Source organism: Mustela lutreola, chromosome 14, assembly GCF_030435805.1.
Source record: "Mustela lutreola isolate mMusLut2 chromosome 14, mMusLut2.pri, whole genome shotgun sequence".
In the NCBI taxonomy this organism is placed as follows: Eukaryota; Metazoa; Chordata; class Mammalia; order Carnivora; family Mustelidae; genus Mustela; species Mustela lutreola.
The window spans coordinates 10,522,118-10,544,408 of record NC_081303.1 but is presented as its reverse complement, the minus strand read 5'-3'; the positions used below and the strand labels follow the sequence as shown (position 1 = coordinate 10,544,408).

Below are 22,291 nucleotides of genomic sequence, written 5' to 3'. Positions count from 1 at the left end.
CTCACCTATTAGAGTTTTCTTATATTCCCAAAACACGACTGGGGGGTCAACGGGCTGAGGTCTCATGGCGTGCTTTGGAGGCATTCCCAGAAATTCTAAAGGAAAAAGAAGGCTCCTCTGCACCTTCGTGCTTCATGGATTTCCCTTTGGGTATTCTCCTGACAAGAGGAGAATTACCCAATGTATGGGGGGACATGACTGTCACCATTACCAGTTTCGTCTTCAAAAGTGCCGCCCATGGGAGGCACGGCGGCAGAACCTCACACTCAGGGAGTTAAACAGATAACGTGATTTGCTCTAGAAGCTTGTAATCCAAGACAAAGAGCTCTGACACTAAGCTGTGACAACTAACAAATGAATCTTAATCATGGATGTTAATTAATTGTGCAAATAAATTTCACAAGGAGCGTTTACTGACTTAGGAGAAGGAGCCATTTTCAAACAGATTAGAGGTATCATTTACATATAAGCCAAACCAATGAAATACAAGCAGGGACTAAGCTGCTTTCATCCACTAATCATTTTTATCTATTCATTAAGAATGTCTCTACAACACCACTTAGTATAGTTTTGTTTATATTACTTGGAAGTAATTCCAACTTTTCCTTAAATCAGATTGTCCTTCATTTTGGTCCAAATTGGTGAGATTTCATTTAAAGAGTTTTTTTAAGAGATTGAGCGTGTGCATGAGCACACGTGCGTGAGCAGGGAGGGAAAGGCAGAGGGAGAAAGAGAATCTTAAGCAGGTTCCACGCCCAGCACGGAACCCAATGCGCAGCCCGAAGCAGGGCTCCATCTCTCCACCCTGAGATGGTGAGTTGAGCTGAAATGAGGAGTCCGACGCTTAACTGATGGGGCTGCCCTACTGGTGAGATTCTCACCCTACTGGTGAGATTCCTAAGACTGACTGGAGTAATGCACAAGGTTCTAAGTGCTGTGAGGACTGGCATTCTGCCTTGTGTGCCGGTGACTGCAAGCCTAGTGCCCAGCTTGGGGCTGTGCCTGACACATAACAGGTGCCCATGGAATAATATCAGTGTGCCCAGGAGAGCCCCAGATGCTGATGAGGTTGGGGTGTTTCCTGTGTTTGCTGAACTTGAGCTTCAAGTACACTGAAGTTACTTGTAAAGTCTTCCATCGCCATGGCATCCGGAAGAGCTCTGGCCTCAACTGGTGCTCAGTGGCCAGCCGGATGCTGGGTGATGGACGGTCTGGGGAGCTGCTGGCACCGGCAGGGGGCGCGATGGAGCACCTCCGATCTCACTGTGCGTCTGCTCTTCGGGGCTCCCCTGGGCCTTTCTCTCCCAGCATCCTTTGCTACCACCGTGACCCCCACACATTCTTGGAGACAAGGTAAGGCAAATTTTAAAACTCATGTATATCTCGTGGCAGCCTAGTGAGACCTAGAAAATAAAACGGCTTTAATGCTCCTGACTCAGGGGGCACCAGACGACCTCTTACCCTCTGGGGGGGCCTCAGTTACTTTGTTCATGAAAGGAGAGGATTTGAGCTAAATAAACCCATCGGCCTCTTCTGCACCAGTGAGAACCTCCCGGGTCTCCGGAGGAAGACCTGGGGCGGCTGAGGCACAAGAGGGCAGGGCTGAGCTGGGCTTGCTTCTGGCAATTCCATCAGGCTTCCCTACTTCCAGCCTCAGGATTCCTACAGGGCACCCACTCCGTAGTCAAATCCACCGTATTTCTTAGAGCTGTTAATACTGAAGTTCTGTAACAGAGCTCCATTGATGGGAGTGAGTCCCTCCGTGAGGGGAAGGACTAGCAGTTCCTTACGGTGAAGCAGCAGAGGTGGGAAAGCAGGGGTGCTTTCCTGCTCAAGGTCAGGCGGCTGGGTGCCCCCACAGCAGCTCCAGGCTCCCCAGCACGGTCACCTTCTGGGACACCCAGTCTGATGGCCCAGTCCGTGACACACCACCTCAGACACACTCAGGACCTCCTGCCATTCCTGGTCAGAGGACCGCCCGTCACCCCTTTTTCTCGCACTGGAAGAAGCATATAGGATAGCAAACGCGTGAGACAGAGGGTCTCTTCCATTAAAAAAATAAGAGTATTTGCAAGCTTTCATTTACTAACGATAATAATCTTAATTGTGGTTGTCCCTGGTCTCATACCTACTTATCTTATTTATAATCCTGCTTATGTGTGTAGGATACTATCTAGTCCGCTTCTAGCTGAGCAGTGCCCTCCAAACAATTTTGATGCAAGCGCTGGGTCATCTTCTTGGCTGGTGACACTCTGTTGGTTCAGTCCCTTGGTTGCCTGGTCCCCTTGTTCCAGAAGAAGCCTACAGAGCTAAGTCCATTTTGCCCAGGGCAGTTCCACTCCAGCATTAGAGTTCCAAACTCCTTAGCAAAACAAAACCCCACATCCATTTAAATGACTCACATGGTAAATGTCCCCTTATAGGTATCTTAACACAGTTACAAAGAAAAATAAAGATTTGAACGCCCTGTGTTTATTTGTGCCCACCGTCCCCAGAAGGTGGCTTGTCAACCACCCCAAACTGCCCCATTGAGGTGTCCCTGCTCTCCCTCAGTGGCTTCCCCTGTGAGCCCTTCCCTAGAGAGGGATCCTGATTTGTAAGGTTTTCACCATCTCTGTCCTGGCTGGTGAGACTAGGACAGCTTTATTCCCTACTCTGCTTCTGGGCTGGGAAAACCATCAGCGGACAGCTGTCTACCCTGCCCCATGCCGTGGAACATTCCAGAACTGGATGCTTACTCCACTGGAGTAAGCATTGCTCTATTCAACATCATCTCGAAGTTGAAACGCCATTGGGAAGAGTAACATAGCAAGTTGATACTTTCCCAAGAGGGCGGTGAAACTGGGGCGGTGGGGGTGGTGGGGAGAGCACGGGAGAAGGCAGAGAGACAGGGAGGAGAAGAAGGGGCCCAGGGAAGGGGCAGAGAGCCCCAAGCTCCAGAAGGACTCCGAGTTATGGGAAGACCATGAACCTGACCAGCGGAGTCTGGGTCAAGGGGAGAGGGCCACAGTAAGAGCTGGGTCCTCATCGTGTTCAGCCAGACCTGCGACCTTCCAGAAAGAAGGGCAGGCGAATGACTTGAGGTAGGCGAGGCTCCAGCAAGGATGTGCCCCATCCTACACGCGACGGAAAGGAGAAAAGGCACAACGGCCACCTTTCTGGAGTCAACTATCTTTAGAAGTCTCCGCTGATGTCCCAGCCGGAGAGCAATAGTGACAGTGACGTCACGCGGAGCATTTGGGGGTGACGCCAGAAAACAAAGTGACCCCAAACCCAGCTAAGCCCCATCTCCTAATAGCCTCGGCTGGCGGGTGGGCCTCCTTTTCTAGGATTTGTGTTTTCCCTGGGGCTCCTGCCCCTGCTGCGGTCTTTTTTTTTTGCCTTTTTTTTAAATGGTTACAGTCGCGTCCAACACCGCACAGCAGCTTTTTTCCTGCCCGCGTCCGATCGGACCCCAGTAACCGGAAGGTCTTCACTGGCAACGCAGTGCACGTAACCAAAGCAAAGTTTACGGTCCTCCCAAGTGAATTTAAATCCGTCTCCTGTTCCCCCCGTCACCCTCCGGGGTCAGCCGCCCAGCCGGGCTCTGCGCCCTTATACCCCCAGCGGCGCGACCCGCCCGCCCAGCACCTACCTTGCCCAGGCCCGGCGTGTCCTTCACCTTGTTGACGGCCCGCAGCAGGCAGGGAGGGGCCGGGGGAGGGCAGGTCTGCAGAATGCCGCTGAAGCTGGTGGCGAAGAGGGGAGGCTCGGCCACAGACGAGAGGGAAGGTCGATGTTTCTTCTTTTTAGAAGACAGGTTTAGCTTCTGGGCCGCTCTGGAAGGAAAGAATGCAGAAGAGGGACAATGAGGGGCGAGTAGGATCCCGTGTCCAATCAGACAGTCAGATGTGCCAGGCTTACTCTCTATCCTCTCTCTCTTAAAGAACCTCTGGTTCTTCCTGAGGCTTGATAGTTCCCTGTTTGTCCTCCGAGGGCTCGGCAGTGGCCCCTCAGTACCGCCCAGCAAACCTCATGAGCCACCGAATCACTTACATACAGAGAGGGAAAAAAGCCATACGACTGTGCTGCAATCTGCAGTCGCGATTTCTAAAGCTTGGTTTGCGAGCCGCACTCAGCCATACGCGTGGGTGCAGCTGGTCCGTCTTTGGGGGAACAACAGCGCCGACGAGGCTAATGATCCCACAGCTTCTCTGGTATGAACTCCGGTGTGAGAGGCCTTACGAGTTATTTAGAAATTTGAACACCTTGTAAAATCCCAACCACCCTGGTGAAGGACCCGTCAAGGCTCACTCTGTGTGTGGTTGTGGAAGAAAAACACACGGCCCAGGGCCACGGGGAAACATAAATCAACCTGGTTTTGGAAACATAACACCAAACAGAACACAGTCCAGCCCAGACATACAGTGCTGAGACTATGGGCTGCTTGTGTGGAAAATGGGAATTTGTGCGGGGGACGGGGTGTCTTTTGATACAAAATGCATTGATGAGGGGGGCCTCGGGGGCTTATTCGGTGAAGCGTCTGCCTTTGGCTCAGGTCACAAGCTTAGGGTCCTGGGACGGAGCCCCACATCGGGCTCTCTGCTCAGCGGGGAGCCTGCTTTTCTCTCCCTTTGCCCCTCTTCCCCTCCTTGTGCTCTGTCCCCCCAAAATAAATAACATCTTTAAGAAAAAATGCAATTCAAGGGCAAGCGCCGGGGGTGAAGGTCGGAGCCAACAAAGGTGGCACAGAGTGGGCAGATGGGGAAGGAGAGAGGTTGCCGGCATCGCTTATAGTGCTGGGAGTTTACACCGTCTCTCCTACAATACGAACGTTCTGCGACACTTAGACCATATCCTTGTTATAGTGAGCGGTGGTGGGGGGTGGGGGGAAATCAAAGCAGGTGGCCACGAGGCCACGTTATTGCAGCAACTCTGATATACTCACTCCTGGATTCCTTCCAGCCTCCTTCCTAGCACCCATGCCCACCCACACCCCACTCGGCGTGGAGGAGAGTGAGGGTCCTGGGAGTCAAATCATATGCAGGGCCCTCCCAAGGACATCATCCCAGGGTCCCTTCTCTCTCTCTCTCTCTCTTGCAAGGCCAGATTTTCATTCTGGAAGATACTGGATCATTCCCAACAGCATACAAGCGTGCTGTTGTTTCTCCTGTCTTTTTTTTTTTTTTTTTTAAAGATTTTATTTATTTATTTGACAGACAGAGATCACAAGTAGGCAGACACAGGCAGAGAGGCAGGCAGAGAAGGAGGAAGCAGGCCCCCTGCCGAGCAGAGAGCCTGATGTGGGGCTCGATCCCAGGACCCTGAGATCATGACCTGAGCCGAAGGCAGAGGATTAACCCACTGAGCCACCCAGGTGCCCCTGTTTCTCCTGTCTTAAAGGAAAAACACCTCTTCTTGGTTCGTCTTCCCTGGTTGGCTCCCGTTCTGTTTCCTTGCTCATCTTTGCCCAAAACTCAGGGCAAGACCTGTCTATCCTTGTTTTCTCTGGTTCCTCTCCTCCCCCTGCCTCTGAGCACATTCCATGGTGGGGCGGGGGGGATCCAACCCCCAGCTGCTCCAGAAGGGCTCTTGTCTGGCTGCTGATGACTTGCGCCATAGCTCAGTGGTGTGGTTCTCAGACCCCTCTCTCCTGACCCATCAAAGCAGTGATTATATCCTTCGCTTTTGTGAATGCTTCCAGGACATTCCTGGCCATGCCTTTCTGGTGTTCTCAGCTGGTTTCTTCCCTTTCCCCTCACTCCTCAGAGGCGGGATGCCTCAGGGCTCCTCCATGTCTACCCTCTGTCTCTGGCTGTTATCTCCCAGGAACACCATTTAAATAACATCGCAATGCCCAGGACCCCTAAATTTTTATTTCCAGCTTAGACCTCTCTCCAGAAATCTGTATTTAGTTATCCAGCTACCCCCTCCCCAATTCTATTTGGATATCTAATCAAGGTCTCGGGCTTAGACACTAAATTCTTGATCTTTTCCTGAAAAACTGTTTCCTTGGCTTCCCCTCTTCTAGAAAATGACAGTCCCGTCCATGCAATGGCCCCAGCATGTCTGACTCCTCTCTCTCTCACACCATGCAGCCGATCCATCAGGAAACTGTCTGGGCTGTAACTCCAGAATGCATCCACGATCCGCCGCCTGTGGCCACTGCCTTGACCGCCACTGTCTCTGTCTGAGCCACTAACCCCTCTTGCCTGGGTTTCTAGAAGAGTCTCCTAACTCGTCCTTCCTCTGTTGTCCTTCCCCAGCCTGCAACCTCACTGCCCAGGCTGTTTTCCACACGGTTGTCAGAGTGGTTCATTTAAAACACAACTGCTCAGAAAACCCAACTCCTCCATTTTGCTTCTCATCTCATAGAAAAGCTGAAGTAATTACAGTGGACTAGAAAGCCTTCCATGTACCGTCCCTCTTACCTCAGACCACCCTTCCTACTATTCTTGGTCTTCAGCTACTCTCATCGAGCCATACTAGCCTCCAAATGCTCCTGGTTCACTCCCACTGCAGGGCCTTTGCACAGACTCCTGCCTTAGCCTGGAACACTCTGGCCCAGGTAGAGGTAGGCACATGGCTCGCTCCTCTACCTCCTTCAAATCTTTCTTCACGTGTTACCACATCAGGGAACCCACCCTGCCCACCACGTCAGGCTGCACTTTCCAAAGATGGCTGCACCCACATGTCTCCCATTCCACATTCTCTTCCCAGGACGTGACATTGATGTGTCTCCATCAACAGGCACGGTCTACTTTCTTTCTCTTCAAATGCCATTGGAACTTCAAAATTGCCTTGACCAACAAAATGTGGTGGGAATGATGTTGCATGACCTCCAAGGTTGGGTCAGAACAGAAAATATGGCTTCTACCAGCTCTATCTTTGAACCTGGCCTCTGCCTTGTGAGGAAGCCTGTGTCACGTGGAAAAGGCCACACAGAGAAAAGCAGAGGCATCCAGTCGACAGCAAGAATCAACCACCAGACATCTGAGTACATGAGCCTTCAGATGATGGCAGTGGCCATACTTTGAGTCTTCTGGCTGAGGCCCAAGGCACTGTGAGCCTAGATAAGCCACCCCACTATGCCTTGTCCCAAATTTCTGAACTCCAGAGACCATGAGAGATGATAAGTGATCGTTGTTGACTTAAGCCATGAAGTTTTGGGGTAACTGGTTACACAGCCATAGTAAATGAACCGCCAGCACCCGCCCCCAATCTCCTCGTTCCTCTTACCCCGCCGGCCTCACCCACCCATCCCCTGCATGGCACTTCCTGTCTTCTAACACAGCAGGTGACTTACTTAGTCATCATTTGTGTTGTTTATTGTCCGTTTCCTCTCTAGAATGTAAATCCCAGTGGGGCCAAAGGAGCACAAGGATATGCTGAATGAATGAATGAATGAATGAAGACTGAAGGATCTGGGGCTATTTAGCCCAGAGAATAGAAACCAGGAGAAAAGGGAAGGAAAAGTCTTCTAAAAAAACGGTCTTCGAAAAAAGAAAAAAAAGAAAAAAAATGAATAGGGGCGCCTGGGTGGCTCAGTCGGTTCAGCATCTGTGTCTTGATTTCAGCTCAATCATGATCCCTGGGTTGTGGGATCGAGCCCCACATTGGGCTCCACGATCAGCACGGAGTCTGCTTGTCCCTCAGCCCCTACCCCCTCTCGAGTGCATGTGTTCTCGCTCTTTTTCACAAATAAATAAAATCTTTTAAAAAATGAGTAACTGACATGTAGCAGGAAGAATTTTTCAAGCCTCACAAGCCATCTTATTCGGTCTCAGACAACCCGCAGAGGAAGACAATGATCCTTCCATTTCACAAAGAAACAGGGCTTTCAAGAATGAACTCCGGAGTCCTTTAGCATCTGACCTGAATCTGAACATCCAGCTTCTTCAGACACTGGGTAGATAACGGGCAAATCACTTCAATCCCGACTGTTTATAACGTATGTGAAGGGTGTGCATAGCACCTGGCGATTGGTTGGCGTGCGAAAACATGACCATCGTCACCGTCATCGGCACGATGATCACACTCAGTTTCTGTGTAGTCAGGTCAAACAAAAATGGTAGACTTTCTAGGAAAATGAAATAAGACTGTGTGTTAGGGGTTCGGTACAAAGGAATTTCTTAATAGATGGCATTTTGTAGGATTGTAGGAAGACAAGAGGAGACTAAAGGTGGGTCTGCCCGCCCCATGTTGTGCAACACTGTCTCTCTAGGGAGCAAAACAGGCAGGTGGGACAGAAACACACACTTGGGTTTACAAGTCTAAGGCTTATCTTTCTAGAAACTAGAGTAACACATTAGTCATGGGTCTGTTTCATAAAATAGTGAGTTTTCTGTCACTGGAAATGCCCAAGGAGGAGCTAGAAAACCACTTCTAGAGAATATTAGGGGGAACGAGGCATGTGTTGGGAGAATCAGATGATTCCCAAAATCTCTTCCAAGGCAGAGTTTCTGAAATGATTCCTGGAATCACTAAATTCCATTTAGGGAAGCCTCTGCTGGCTTCAATGCAGAAAAATAGTGATGAAGGGAATTATTTTGAGAATACAGTTAAAAATTACTTTCTTTCTAAAACATGTATAGGAAATAAGTGTACTCAAGAGAATTCCCGAATTGGAAAAATTAATAAGAGCCATGTTTTATAGCTTTATGTTCTATGAGAACATTTTACTTTAATTTCGACAGTATTAGAGCCAGCTGTTTGATCTGATCGGTCTTGTATGTTCCAGCTTCTTGGAAGTCAGCAGCTTCTGCTTTTATTATATAGCACTTCAGTGACGGGCAGAGAGAGGAAGGTTGGGGTCTAGGAATCTCTCATGAATAATTATATTACTTGGTGACACAAAGGAGACAGAGTCATGAAAGAATTCAACAGGTAAAGACATTTTGGCTAGATGTGTAATTAATGCCTTCTAATAAATTCTTTCTTCATAGGGAAAAAAACAACTTAGCGGTCGTCTTAGAAGATTTCAAACAACCAAAAAGCCCTAAAACACTACTATAAGCTATATTTACTTGTCTCATTCTTTTTTTCTTAAGATTTTATTCTTTTTTTTTTTTTTTTTGACAGAGAGAGAGACACAGCGAGAGAAGAAAGAGAAGCAGGGGGAGTGGGAGAGGGAGAAGCAGACTCCCTGCTGAGCAGGGAGCCCGATGGAGGGCTCGATCCCAGGACTCTGGGATCATGACCTGAGCCAAAGCAGACGCTTAACGACTGAGCCACCCAGGCGCCCCTACTTGTCTCATTCTTATCACAGATACTATCCTTGGTGACTTCAAGCTATGCATCCCAGCACACATCTCTAAATATCCATAAGCTTCATTTACGTCTCTGTGCCTTATTTCAAGAAAACAGATCGTCTCTCTAACAGGATGAAATTCATAGTTACTGAATGCGTATAAGGAAATTGGTGCCACGCTAAGCCTTAGGAGGCTGGGAATTTGGCAAGAATTTAAACTGATGGGCTCAGTTTTTCCGACTGGGTTCTGGCCCTTCCTCTCCCCAGCCTTGTCATCCCACCAGGAGACAGCTACCCTAACACACTGTGGGATGCTCTCTGATTCTAGGAATCAGGTTGGAATTGAAGTCACCTTCCTATGGGATGCTCACTTCTTTTCATTGGCCAGATCTACCCAGATCTTTAAAAAAAAAAAAAAAAAAAGAGGTAAATAGTACCTGGTTAAATGTAATTGGGTTAGTTGGGGGAAAATCTTAGGTCTCAGTTATATAGATCAGAGGGGGACTTTATGCGGATTCTTTTTTAAAAAAAAATTTTTTTTTGCATTTGTGGGACAGACCATTTGACCTGGAATTTTCAGAATTGTGGGAGCTTAAATGGAAAGCACCTCATGACAAGTGTATCTCATGAGAATTAAATTGGGGTCTGCCACCCTTAGTGTGCAGAGATTACTAAAATGCTGACTTAACAATACACGGAGAATTATTATTAGCTTCATGAGGAATAGAACTTTCTTTAGGGAACGGGCAGGAGTATCAGGCAACATAGCCATTTTTTTAAGGATTCACTATCCTTTTTGGAATTGACATACTGTGTTTTGCCAACCACATTCTGAGAGCATTTCCTTTTTTTTTTTTTTTTTTTTAAAGATTTTATTTATTTATTTGACAGAGAGAAATCACAAGCAGATGGAGAGGCAGGCAGAGAGAGAGGAAGGCAGAGAGGGAGGAAGGGAAGCAGGCTCCCTGCTGAGCAGAGAGCCCGATGCGGGACTCGATCCCCAGGCGCCCTCCTTTTTTTTTTTTTTTTTTTTTTTTTTTTTTTTAAAGAAGGCTCCATTCCCAGCGCAGAGCCCAGTGTGGGGGCTCGAACTCATGACCCTGAGATCAAGACCCGAGTGGAGATCAAGATCTGGACGCTTCACCGACTGAGCCGCCCAGGCGCCCCAAAGAGATCATTTCTTCTCATCCCGGGGGGGTGTCCAAGTGCGGGATGCTCAGAGAGGTGGGTAAATGGTTTATATAAATTAAGAGGTCATTCAAGCTGTACTAAATCGGGGGGGGGGGGAGGTGAGGGAGGCCTCCACACTGCCCCATCTGCCGCACAGAAAGGGTCCTGACCCAGGAGGGGACGACAGGGATCGGACGTCCACTGTCAGCTTGTAAAAGACACCCCACTCTCATCTAACGTGACCGTGGCTGGGGCTGCCCTGGGCTGCGAGGGCTTCTGTGCCACTAGAAAATATTTCAATGCCTGGAGGATTAAGACGGCCTGATAATAAGCAATGACATGACAGACCACAGCAGCTCCTCAGAAATCTGCAGGGTCAGTGACGCGGGGGGTCGAAGAAAATAAAGCCGATTAGAAATAGAGAGGATACATGACAAGAACCAGTGGTCTGAGGCAAAGCTTCTGGAAACAAGTAGGATGTCCATGTGCGCATAAAAAACCAGAAACAACAGCAACAAAACACCAGTCACGCATCGTTTGGAAACCACGTCGGCTGGAAAGCACTGGGGCCCGGCCTCGAAGTATGATGTGTGGGTCGGAGACTCCCCAGCAGGGAAGAAGAGCATTTCTCCTTCACCTTTCCAGGCTGTAATTGGCTGTCACCGAGGTCATTTCCATGTCTCCTGAGGCTGAAAAGCACACGGGGTCTTGTGGTTTTCCTGATTTTTATGTAAATGATCCATTTCATTAGTGCGGGAAGATAATTCAGGACATGACTTCAAATAAAATGTTTACCATCAGGAGTAAAACAACAGCTGACCATTAACCTCGGCACCACGTTGCACGGAACAGTGCAGCCCATCGCGATCAGAGTTCGGAAACGAACTGACATCTAGAGTTTAACGCACAGCGCTCACCCACAGTGATCATTTCTATGAAGTCACCCAGATTCTTCTCTTAAAAATCTGCCCATTCTTCAAGGGCTCCTGTAAGTTGCCGTCATCGACTCCTTCAGTCTTTGGGGGCCTCACCTGTGTCCTTGAAGTCTTACAGCCATTGGTCTTAAGAGAATCTATCTGAGGTTCCAACCCCTAATGAGATGCTGCTCTGCGGTGGGGGCAGTGCTTCTCTGTCAGTGTTTCTAGCGCTGCGTCCAGCTCCCTGAAGGTCAATACCACACGCGTCCTTTCTTCCGCACCTGCCACCCGCCCCAGAGCTTTGTGCCTTGTTGAGGGGACAGTGTGGACGCTGCTTGGAGCTGCCAGATCCATCCAGCCTTGGAGGTTATGACACAAAAAGCCCCATGCTCAAGGAGCCTGAAGTTTTAGATAACACTCAGACCTTGGATGGTCTTACTCTTTCTAAAGCATTTTCCACCCACGGTCACACCCATCTTCACGCAGCGATCTGGGGTAAGAAGTTGGAAAGGGATCTGTACCCGCAAGTGACATGTTCGGAAAAAAAAAAAAAAAAACAAAAAAAAAAAACTGAAGGCTCAGAAGTTACCAGATTTTCTCCACCATTGTGGGACTAGTGATTCTCACACTTGAGATCAGGATTCAAGCTTTCGCTCATCTGGGGCCCAGGTTGGTCCATAACGTCATGTTATTACCCAACTTGATAAATGAAAGCAGTTATCTTATTTTATTTGGGCAAAAAAAAACCCAGATGATAATCGTTTGCTTAATAATGAAACCACTGCTCCACAAAAAAAGCAGTTATATATTTTTGTGTGGAACTCAAATCAAATCATATATAAGCATTTACCAATTACTGATCTGGTTGCCTAGCAACGTACCTTCATAGCACAGGGGAAGAATGTCTCCACTGAGTGAGTCAGGTCATGCCCAGAATTAGGACGTGAATGGCAAATTAGACGAAAATGGCTTCTCTGTCCCTATAGTCCCAACCCAGAGTGAGCCCTTGCATGACAATAACAACAGACATCCGTGTGTACCATCCACCACTACCTCGTGCCCCTCCCTCTAAAGACACCCGCGGGATGCTGAAAGCTGCTTAGAATGCATGTGAATGCTTGGGAAACTCAATCAGTCCATCGGTGTTTACCGGATGGCAGCTATACACAGAACGACTATGCAGTCAATGGGCTGTGGATATCACGAAAGTCATCTGTGAGTCACCCAGCAGCTGCTCTGTGTCCAAGAGTCCACTGCGAAAATGGATACAGGAGAAGAATCCACATAACCCAGCACAACCGATAACTTTCTTCTGGCTCCGTAGCAGCGGAGATAAACAGAAGCGTGAAAGAGCCTGCAGACATGCGGCGGGGGTCCCTGCCACCCAGTTAAAGAGTCTCACCAGCAGGCTAGATCTGGAAGCTTCTCCCAAACAGTGTTATCTGAGCGGCACACCATTCACCCACACCCGGGGGCACCACATGGGCAAAAGAGCAGTATCTGAAAACCATGTCGTCGGTCGATATTGCAAATCCATTCGTGTCTGGATATTTTTCATGGTCAGAGGGAGAAGATTATGAATAAATGAAAAAATACGGCTCATGTCAAAAATAATGGGAGCAGAAAGAACGTGTTCGTAAGCTACGGTTTTTGCAAAAGTGATTCCAAGTAAAACCTTCTTTGCGTAAAGCTGGGTACCTATGAGAGTGTTTGCCGAGCCAAGGTCCTTGTTATGAAAAGAGAGATGCTTGCCTAGCCCCAAATAAAGATGTTTAAAAAAATAAAATGCAGCTGCTGCTTATAACCCACCGTTCACCGAGCCTGGCTCACTTCCGCCTGTCTGGAAGCAAGACTCTGGACATTGTCACAGGTTGGTCTTCTTGGCTTCCTTGGATATTCCGTCCAGGGGATCACTGATGGAGCGGGGAGCCATCTGCAGGAGGCGGGGTCCCCGGGCTGAAGAGAAGGTGGGGGACCTCTGCTCCAATGAACTTGTCCAGAACTGGACGACTTGGTGCCGCCTTCTACGGGCAGCCTTGGAGACATGTGGCCTTCTTTATTCCCTTTCCTATCTCTACACATCCTGCAAACCTCGTGCCCGTCCCCAGTCCTGCCCAGATGACCAACGCCAGGGCAGGACCTGGAGGGAAATGCTCACGCGGGACCAGGAAGCTCTGTTTCTGAGATGGAGGGACCTCTGGGAAGATGCGTCTTGCTTCAAACGTGTGCGATCAGTCCTATCTCAAGAAAGTGCACGCACGCTACTCTTAAGAACCTTGGAAGATGGAATAACCCTGAACTTATCCTCTACTCCTGCCTAACAGGTCTAAAGGAGCCCACTGCCAACTCGTCCACTGCCTTGGATGCCAGGGGACATACCCCTGAACTTGACTCCAGAGCTGTTAATTTCTTCATTACCTGTGTAGCCTTATTGCTCTCTATACACACCTACAAAGCTACACTTCCTGTACTCCCTGCTCTCTGCGGGGTGGGGGGAGGGCTGCAGCCTCCTGACCCACGATACACACCAGGAAGAGCTTTCTCAGGGAGGAGAAAGACCTAAGGAGCCCCGCGGTCTGGAGGAGCACCCGGGGCGTTCTCCTTGAAATGCATCTGGACAGTGGCAGGTAAGACACGGGCCCGGTGTGGGCACACTGCCCTGTTCCCGCAGGACACAGCCTTGCCTGAAGCCTGACATGGGGCCAGGGGCTGTGCACTGGGGCTAGGGTCTTGGTCTTCCCAGACTCCTAACCCAGCTTCCCAGTCTCCTGCCTCCTGGCTTCTTCTTGGCTAGCTGGACTTCTGTTCCAGCCCGGGTTCATGGCCCTGGGCTTTCCCCCCATTTGCACTTGGGTCCTTACACACTTGTCCCTGTGCTAACAGACCTTCTAGTGGTTCCCTTCTGACCAGGGGCTTCCTGTCCGCAGAGCTTCATCTCTGGCCTGATCTGTCCAGGCCAAGCCAGCTTAGTACCCAGGAAACTACATGATGTAACCTCTTCCTGAGCCATACGTTTGTACATGGGGCCCAGTCATACATAAATTAAAGGAACTGTGGGGGCACCTGGGTGGCATCTGCCTTCCTCTCAGGTTGATGTGGAAAACGAAGGCAAAAGAAAAATTAAATTTCCTTGCTACGCAGAGCCCACTGACAAGTCCCTGAAACAGGCAGAGTGACATTCCTCGAGGGACTCAGCTGCCTCGATGTTAACACCTTGCTAAGGGCAAAAGGCAATCTTAACCCGATCCCCCAGGATCCTGTTAAGTCTACTTAAACATATAAAAATTCCTGTGGACATTTCCTTTATCTCTAACCACCCGCTCCCCAAGATACGTGTTGTCAATTACCCCCTCACCCAGAGCGTAAGACCCACCAATACACATCTAAAGGGTCTCATGACTAAGGTTTTATTAGACTGTAGTAAACGACCTTTTCTAACAATAGCCAGCCCTCTCAAGGTCCTGGAAACCTTGCTTCCAGATTCCTTAGAGACTTAAGCTTTTCCTAACGCCCTCCCAACTTGAAACTATATAATCAGCCACTCCTCACAACCGCAGGGCAGCGGGTCCTGTCCCGTGCTGTAATAAAACCACCTTTTTGCACCAAAGACGTCTCAAGAATTCTTTCTGGGCCGTCGGCTTTGAATCCTAACATCTTTGCTACATTGGGGTCATGGGCCCCGGGTCCTGGGATTGAGCCCCGCATTGGGCTCCTTGCTCAGTGGGGAGTCTGCTTCTCCCTCTGCCCCTCTCCTCGCTCATGTGCTCTCTCTCAGATAAATGAATAAAATCTTAAAAAAAAAAAAAAAAAAAAAAAGAACTATGAGCACCTAGGACACCAGACCTGAGTAAGTGCAAATATAAATTTAAAACTCCATCTCAAACCAGATATATATGATCATAGTGAACTACGATCCCTCGGATATTTCATAAACACAAATAATTGAGAACTGGCTAGTCTTACTGAATGAAGTAGATGAAACCAAGTAATGACCATCCAGCTATAGACAGAAAAAGACAATCACAGGCTAATGAGAGCCCATTCCTCGGGGAATACGAAGGCCTGATTTCTCTGGTGAGAAAGAATTGTCCAGTGTGTGTGTTTGTGTGCGAAAGTGTACACGCCCATAGATCTTCTGCAGTACAAAGACCGTCTAAACTAAAATTAAGATTCCTTCCAGGAATAAGCATATTTCAGATAATTCGATTTTAAGAATCCAATGAATCTAATGTTCTTTTCATTACATCATGCTGCCTTGTAAATGCTAACTCCAGTAGTTTCTAGTTAAATCCTTGATGCATATGCTAATGTAATGTTCAAGGCAGAAATTGCATGATTTACCCTAAACAAGATAGCCCACTTAAAAGCCCAGGGTGACCACTCATTCCCCAGGAGTTTACCTTAATATTTATCTTCCTTAGCTGTTTGGCAGGGAATTATCCTGAAAGGCAGCAGAAATGGAATAGCCATGGTGGTGTTCACCTTTGAGGTCTTTATTTGAAAAGAAATGGGGCTTTATTCCCGCTCTTCCGGTATTATGATCACGTGAAATGAGAAACTGACATGGAGTTACTCACTCCAGAAATAATTTGATGCCTGAAGCAGCCAAGTGCTATCAGGGTGTGAGAGCTAGAAATGGACAGCGTGGGCAGAGGAAAAAAAGCCTTTAATCCACAACTCTTTGCTCAATACCTGTGGCTCTTTCAGATGCAAAGCTAATTAATTGTCAATGCTGGGTGACTGTGCTCTGTGGTTTGGGGGCTTCTTGGTTAATTAAATTTGAATATCACGGCTTTGTTTGCTAAAGGAAGTCATTTTTTTCTCCTTTAATATCAATATTTCTTTTTGTTCAACAAATTATTTGCTATAGTTGAAACTGGAGGACATCATTAAGTAAGTTATTTCAAAGAACGACAATCCGCATGAGGTCTCCGCAATACGGTGGGACAAACTGGACGCGGCAGAGGCGCAGAACGTCTGTCCCTGACTCTGCGGCAAGGCTGCTCTGCCCCTGATGCTGGGACGTCTTTTTGATTGCCGGCACCTCTGCAGCCCCACTAGAAGGAGAGCGGCAGAAATTTACAGTAACCCTCTCCTTTCCTACCTACTCGGCCATGTGGGTTGGAGTCCATGCAGACTGTGACAACCACAGTAAAGGCACACTGGGATAAAGTGCACTCACCACAAGCATGTGCAAAAGCTCCCGTGCAGAGGAAGGAAGCAACTTTTATTTTCAGTACAGAAGCCATCTCTACTGAACAGCATAGATGAGAGATTAGTCCAGAGCAAAATAACTCATGAATGGAGAAAGAATCTATAGTAATCACAGTCTAGGAGATGGGAGGGGTGAATATTTTGTGACATTGAATCAAAGCTGCTAACAATGACCTACACTTTTTAAAAAGATTTATGTATTTATTTGGGATAGAGAGCACACGAGTTGGGGGGGGGAGGGCAGAGGGGAAAGACTCAGCACAGAGCATGAGTACGCCCCACGGCTCAATCTCAGGACCCTGAGGTCATGACCTGAGCCAAAACTAAGAGTCAGATGCTGAACCGACTGAGCCAGCCAGGAACCCCGATAATTTACCTTCTCTTGCACATAATGGCTTATTTGATTATTTCTGCAGGTGTAGGGTGATTATGCTACAAGGTAGCATGGGAAGGGAAAGGAGGCAGGTCCGGGGTGCACATCTCCATTGACAGGTTGTGACTTGAGTGCCGAGAAGGGACTTCCCCCCTCCCCTAACTCCCTCCCATCCCACTACTGCATTTACTGTCCCTATTGCTGCTCCTGAGGTTCTCGGGCGCTGTGCACAAGCAGGAGTGTGTGTGCGTGTGTGTGTGCACACGTGTGTACAGGTACATCCATATAGTAAGGGGGAGGAGGGAGAAGCCAGGAAGAATAACAACTCAGGGGATTCCTCTCCATTAAAGATTTTGCTACATTCTTCATACTTATTTTATCTTGCAGTTAATAAATATTTTTGAAAAGAATGATCAAAAGATTAAACACTGCTGGGGCACCTGGGTGGCTCAGTGGGTTAAAGCCTCTGCCTTCGGCCCAGGTCATGATCCCAGGGTCCTGGGATGGAGCCCCACATCTGCTCTGCAGGGAGCCTGCTTCCTCCTCCCTCTCTCTCTGCTTACCTGCAATCTCTCTCTGTCAAATAAATAAATAAAATCTTTAAAAAAAAAAAAAAAGATTAAACACTGCTGTAACAAAAGGAATTGTTTAGAAATTGCCGGCAACAGAGAAATTGATCAAAGCAAATGGAGATTTTGTCCACATTTCCTGGTTAACTCTGAAACCTGACCTGGGTGAAGCTGCCCAGTTCACTCATGTTCACTTTGGAAGGAGTATTACTTTGCGGTCGGTGAAATCTACAGTAGGTAATGTTACATATTTTATGCTGGGGCGAGTGTTCATTTTTGCAGTCCTAAATTAAATGAAGCCCATTTTTGCAGAATTGGAGCATGATTCTATTATTTTAAGTAGCCATATTGGCTTAAAGTAGTATCTCAACTTGACTAACTTGTTGTTAACTGCAACTATGGTTTTCTGACACTCAATCCTTGGCTAAGAATAAAATTCCCAGGCATCAGGAAGATAATATTTATTCTAACAGAACTTCTAGGAACAGATTGCACGAAAGGAATAAAACACCCATTCTCTAAAGCAGGAATCCATCCAGCTGCATCGGTGATATACTCTCGCTCGGTTGGACAGAACGTGAGTCACGTTATATAATCCATCAAATGATCAATCATCTTCTCGTGTGGACTCCTGCGTTTGCGCAACAGACATGCTCTACAAATTGCCGGTAATTTGAGTTTTTATAAATTGAATCTTATTTCACATTGATTTCTATTAAAATTGCAGAAGGCATTCTATCTTTATGAATGATATTCAATTGAGAGTGGCTATAAGCACTTTATCTTTAAATGTCTGTGCTTTCCTTCAACTCTGTCAAACAGATAAGTAATAACCACCAGTCCAAAGAGGTGTTCAAAGATACAAAGAAGTGACTCCTGACATAGGACTAATTACTAAGAAAAGATTCGGAAACACATCAGAGCTTTTGCTTTTTTCCCCTAGCCTTGACTTCATGAAGAGGAGCCACTGATTTTCCACTTACAGTCATGGTTAAGATCTTTCTTAGTATTTGGAAATAAAAAAATATTTGATTTTGGTTTTTCCGATGGCATAGTCTTTAACACGAAGATGACCACCGAAGTCACGAGAGTGGCAGAGATGTCCAGGAGGGTGCCGAGCAGAACAAGAACGGAAAGTGGCCCAGGACAGAACCATGAGGAACCCCAACATCTGTCCAGTGGTGCAGAGAGGGGAGGGCAAAGGAGCGTTAAAGGAGCCATGGACAGTGAGAGCGAAGGACAGGCAGTGGTGGGGGGAGGGGTCTCCGATGGAAAATGCCACTAAGAGACCAACAAAGCGAATAAAGAGTGTCCATGGGACCAGAACTAACAAGCTCATCGTTGACCTTGAACATTAGTCAAAGGAGAGGCAGAGCACATTGCATGGGGTTGAAGAATAAGTGGGGGGCTGAAGAAGTAAACAGAAGGAGGCCTACGCTGCTCTTTCAAAACATTAAACGAGCAAAGAAAAAAGATAAGACATAGTTTTAGATCTTTACCTAAATGCCTTGGTAATTAGGATGCTACGATGCGACGTTGTGCTTAAATAGGGGCTGATATAAAAGCACCCATAAAAACCATTTCTATAGCTTACAAAAATGAAAGAAGATATCTTTCATCTTATTATCTATGCACTTATTTATTCAAGTTATTCTACAAATACTGACTGAGCACCTACTATTTACAGGTTACTGTGTTATTACCCATGGTTCCCTGCCTAAAGGACCCATGAAAACAAATTCTCCAAGAAAAACTAGGAGTCTGCAGACAAATGCTATACGTCACCTTATTGGGTGAGAATAATATAACCCAAGAGAAAAAGCCCCGTCTTAGGGATCATAGTGACTTGGTTCAAATCCTGGCTCTGCTATTTCCTTGGACACATAGGAAAATAATGACGCCCAGTGCAAAGGTCTGTTGGGAAGACAAAGGACATAACATGGGAAGTGGCCATCAGAACCACGGGCCGTAGTAGGAACTCAGCAGATGTCTCAATGCCTTCCCCTTTCACTCCTTCCAGATCCATATGCTTTTGTTTCTGTAAAATTAAGAGCCTAATTAATGTCCAACTGCATAGCCAACTTGGTCCAGAAACTGGTTTCTCTTACTGTCTCCTTCTACCTGGTTGCCTACATGTATTTTAAGATCTAATTTATTTATCTATCTATTATCTATTAAATTATCTAATTTATTTAGTACATTTTATAAGCCACTTAGAACCATCTTGGGGAAACAGATACAGTATAAATCCTTAAACAAATGGTACCTGTACCTACTTTGTGTTTCATTGAGCTCCTAGGTGATTTTTTTTGGTTCTACTTCTATCGAGGTGGCCAAGAGGAGCTCCCCACCGATGTCCTACTATAGAATGATGTTGTATTCGTCAATCCTTTCAAAGTTGGTTCAGTTGGGTGGTCCCGATTCGTTACAGGTAGCTGAGGTTCTAGATGATTAGCCAATGGATACTCTAGACTCAATCTAGACTAGAAAATCTCTCAAGGGTGCTTTCAGGCCCATGATTTTGATGGGCCTCCGGGACCCCACAGTGAAGCATGGGTGGGGAACCGGTATTAGCTTAGGGATCCGTGCGTGTTTCAGCGAACATTTGTCGAGTGTGACGATGCTTTAGTATTTCGGAGCCTCTCCAGAGGCAGAAAAGAGAAACAGCCAAGAGCAGAACTTCTGGAGCCAAACTGCCTTGATTCGATACTGCCTTCTGCTCCTCGCAGCTCTATGACCTTGTCGAGCACATTTCTTGGCTGTGTCGCGGTTTTGTCAGCTCTCAAACAAGATATACGAGTGGCTGCACCTCACGGAGTAGTGAGATTTAAACTACGCAGTCTGTCTGTCCGTCTGTCTATCAGTCTATCTCTTAGAACAGTTCCCGCCCCAGAGTACATACCGTGTTTGCCACAATTATCATCATCATGAAATATTTTAAGAAAACCATGTCTTCAGCGTTCCTTTTTAGGGACTCTTTTCCGGAAGCTTCTAAATAGGTGAATAAAGACAAGCAAGGTGAAAGCCTTCGCCCCTGCAGCCGTGGACCCCGACTGCGAACACCAGCCCCACCAAGGGCTTCTGCACATTCAGTCCACTCTGGGAGGCTGACTAGGAGGGGGTTTAGGTCCCGGCACCTCGAGTGGGCGTTTTCCGTTGTGTCGTTGGCTGGGGGGGGGGGGGCCTTCCTGGTGGCCAAGAAAGGTCAGAAAAAAAGACATTCTCAATTGGAGCCAACAAACTGGGGTCTTCGGACAGCCTTAAATCAGACGTCAGGAAAATCTGCGTCAGCGCCGTTGCTCTGGCCTGAAAACCACGGGCCGGAGTAGACCCTCTGTCAGCCGCGTCAGCCGTGTGTCTGCAGGTTTGGCGTGCTGGAGGCAATTACTGAACTTGGTTGCTCCTTCGACAGTGCATCCTTGTGCGGGAATGACCAGGGCGGGACAACCGATGGTCACCGTCACCAACACACTTCAGGCAGCGTCCTGGGCCCCTCCGAGAGCACGTGCGCCGAACAAATACACGTGCCAAGCTAAAACACTGCCCCAAGCAAACTAAGGGCAGTTGGGTTTAAACCAGCCCATGACTGAAATGGGGTGTAGACAAAGTCACTTTCCTTAAGGCACTAGAAGTAAGTTGTCTGTGCTGCCCCCAGGCTTCGAGAATCGACTGCTGTGTTTCCCGCCCCCGCAGGGGGGAGGGGGGTGTACACCTACGAGCCAGGCACCTGATGGGGGGAGGGGGGTTCAGGGGAAAGAGGAGGAGTGACGCGTCACCAGCCACATTGCCCCTTACAACGGGCTGTGGTTACTAGTGTCTTCCTCGCCGGACTGCAAACACCATCAAGTCAGGAGCCACCCCCCCATCTTTCCTGCAGCTGTGTTCCCAGCGCTGCACACCCACGGACAGGTGCATGGAGGACTGGCTCCAAATCATTGACCCTGAAGAGGAAAAGTCTTCCTGATAGGGTCCTCACCTGCTTCCCATCAGTGGAGGAGCTGGGAAACCACGCGGGAGGGATCTGCAAGAAGCCCAGGGCTTCCACAAGGCTATGCTTGGGGGGCCTGTTGGGATGTCTTTGAGTTTCTCAATATTCCAAAGCAAGGACTGTTAACAGGTTCTTCGTCATCGGTGGGAAAGATGGTTATTTTCTATTTTGTATGGGGGCTCAAAGAAGATTCTGCAGAATGCTTCTTAAAGGGTGCAGGCAGTCCAGGCTTCCAAGACCTCTCTGGATTCCCCAGTGTTTTCTGCTTACCTGTCTCCATACCCACAACCCTCGCTCATCCTACAGGAGGGCACGCGGTCAGAGCTGATGCTTAGTATCTCCCACTCCGACCGGAGTCCTGCTCGCCCACAGTAGATACCCCATAAACACCTGTAGAATGAGTGAGCAAATAACCAGATTTGTTTGTTTGTTTGTTTGTTTTTATGGCTTGCTGACTTCTTAAATGATGATAATCCATGAAATACTGTGTTGTGTGGGGTTTTGCAGGCTATTACACTCGTAAAACAAATACAATTATTGTGTTCGTTATAATTATTTTTTCCACATCATTAGTAGTCCGTGTCCAACATTTGTTTTACCAAGACTTTGAGGGAGGGATGTTTTCGAAGCTGCCTCTTGAAGGAAATATCTTCCTTGGGTTCTCTGTTGAGTTAGAGACTGTAGACTTTGGATTTATAAGGTTAATTCCAAAAGTCAATTTGATTAGGTGATTCTTTTTTTTCCACTTCTGACCTTTAGAAAAGAAACCCTTTGCCGCCGGAGCAGCCGGGGAGGGCTCCCTTTTTTTCCTCCAGAGGGGGCTCAAAGTCC

The 22,291-nt window shown here is 47.8% G+C and overlaps 1 protein-coding gene across 2 annotated transcripts in view; it reads right to left on the bottom strand.

Moving 5' to 3' along the window:
- KIF26B (kinesin family member 26B) overlaps positions 1-22,291 on the bottom strand; it is a 411,889-nt gene that overhangs the window by 117,888 nt on the left and 271,710 nt on the right. For both annotated transcript variants that reach the window (XM_059144968.1, XM_059144969.1), the window contains one exon: positions 3,635-3,818. In XM_059144968.1, coding sequence (XP_059000951.1) covers positions 3,635-3,818 — 184 coding nt within the window. The remainder of the gene's footprint in view (positions 1-3,634; positions 3,819-22,291) is intronic.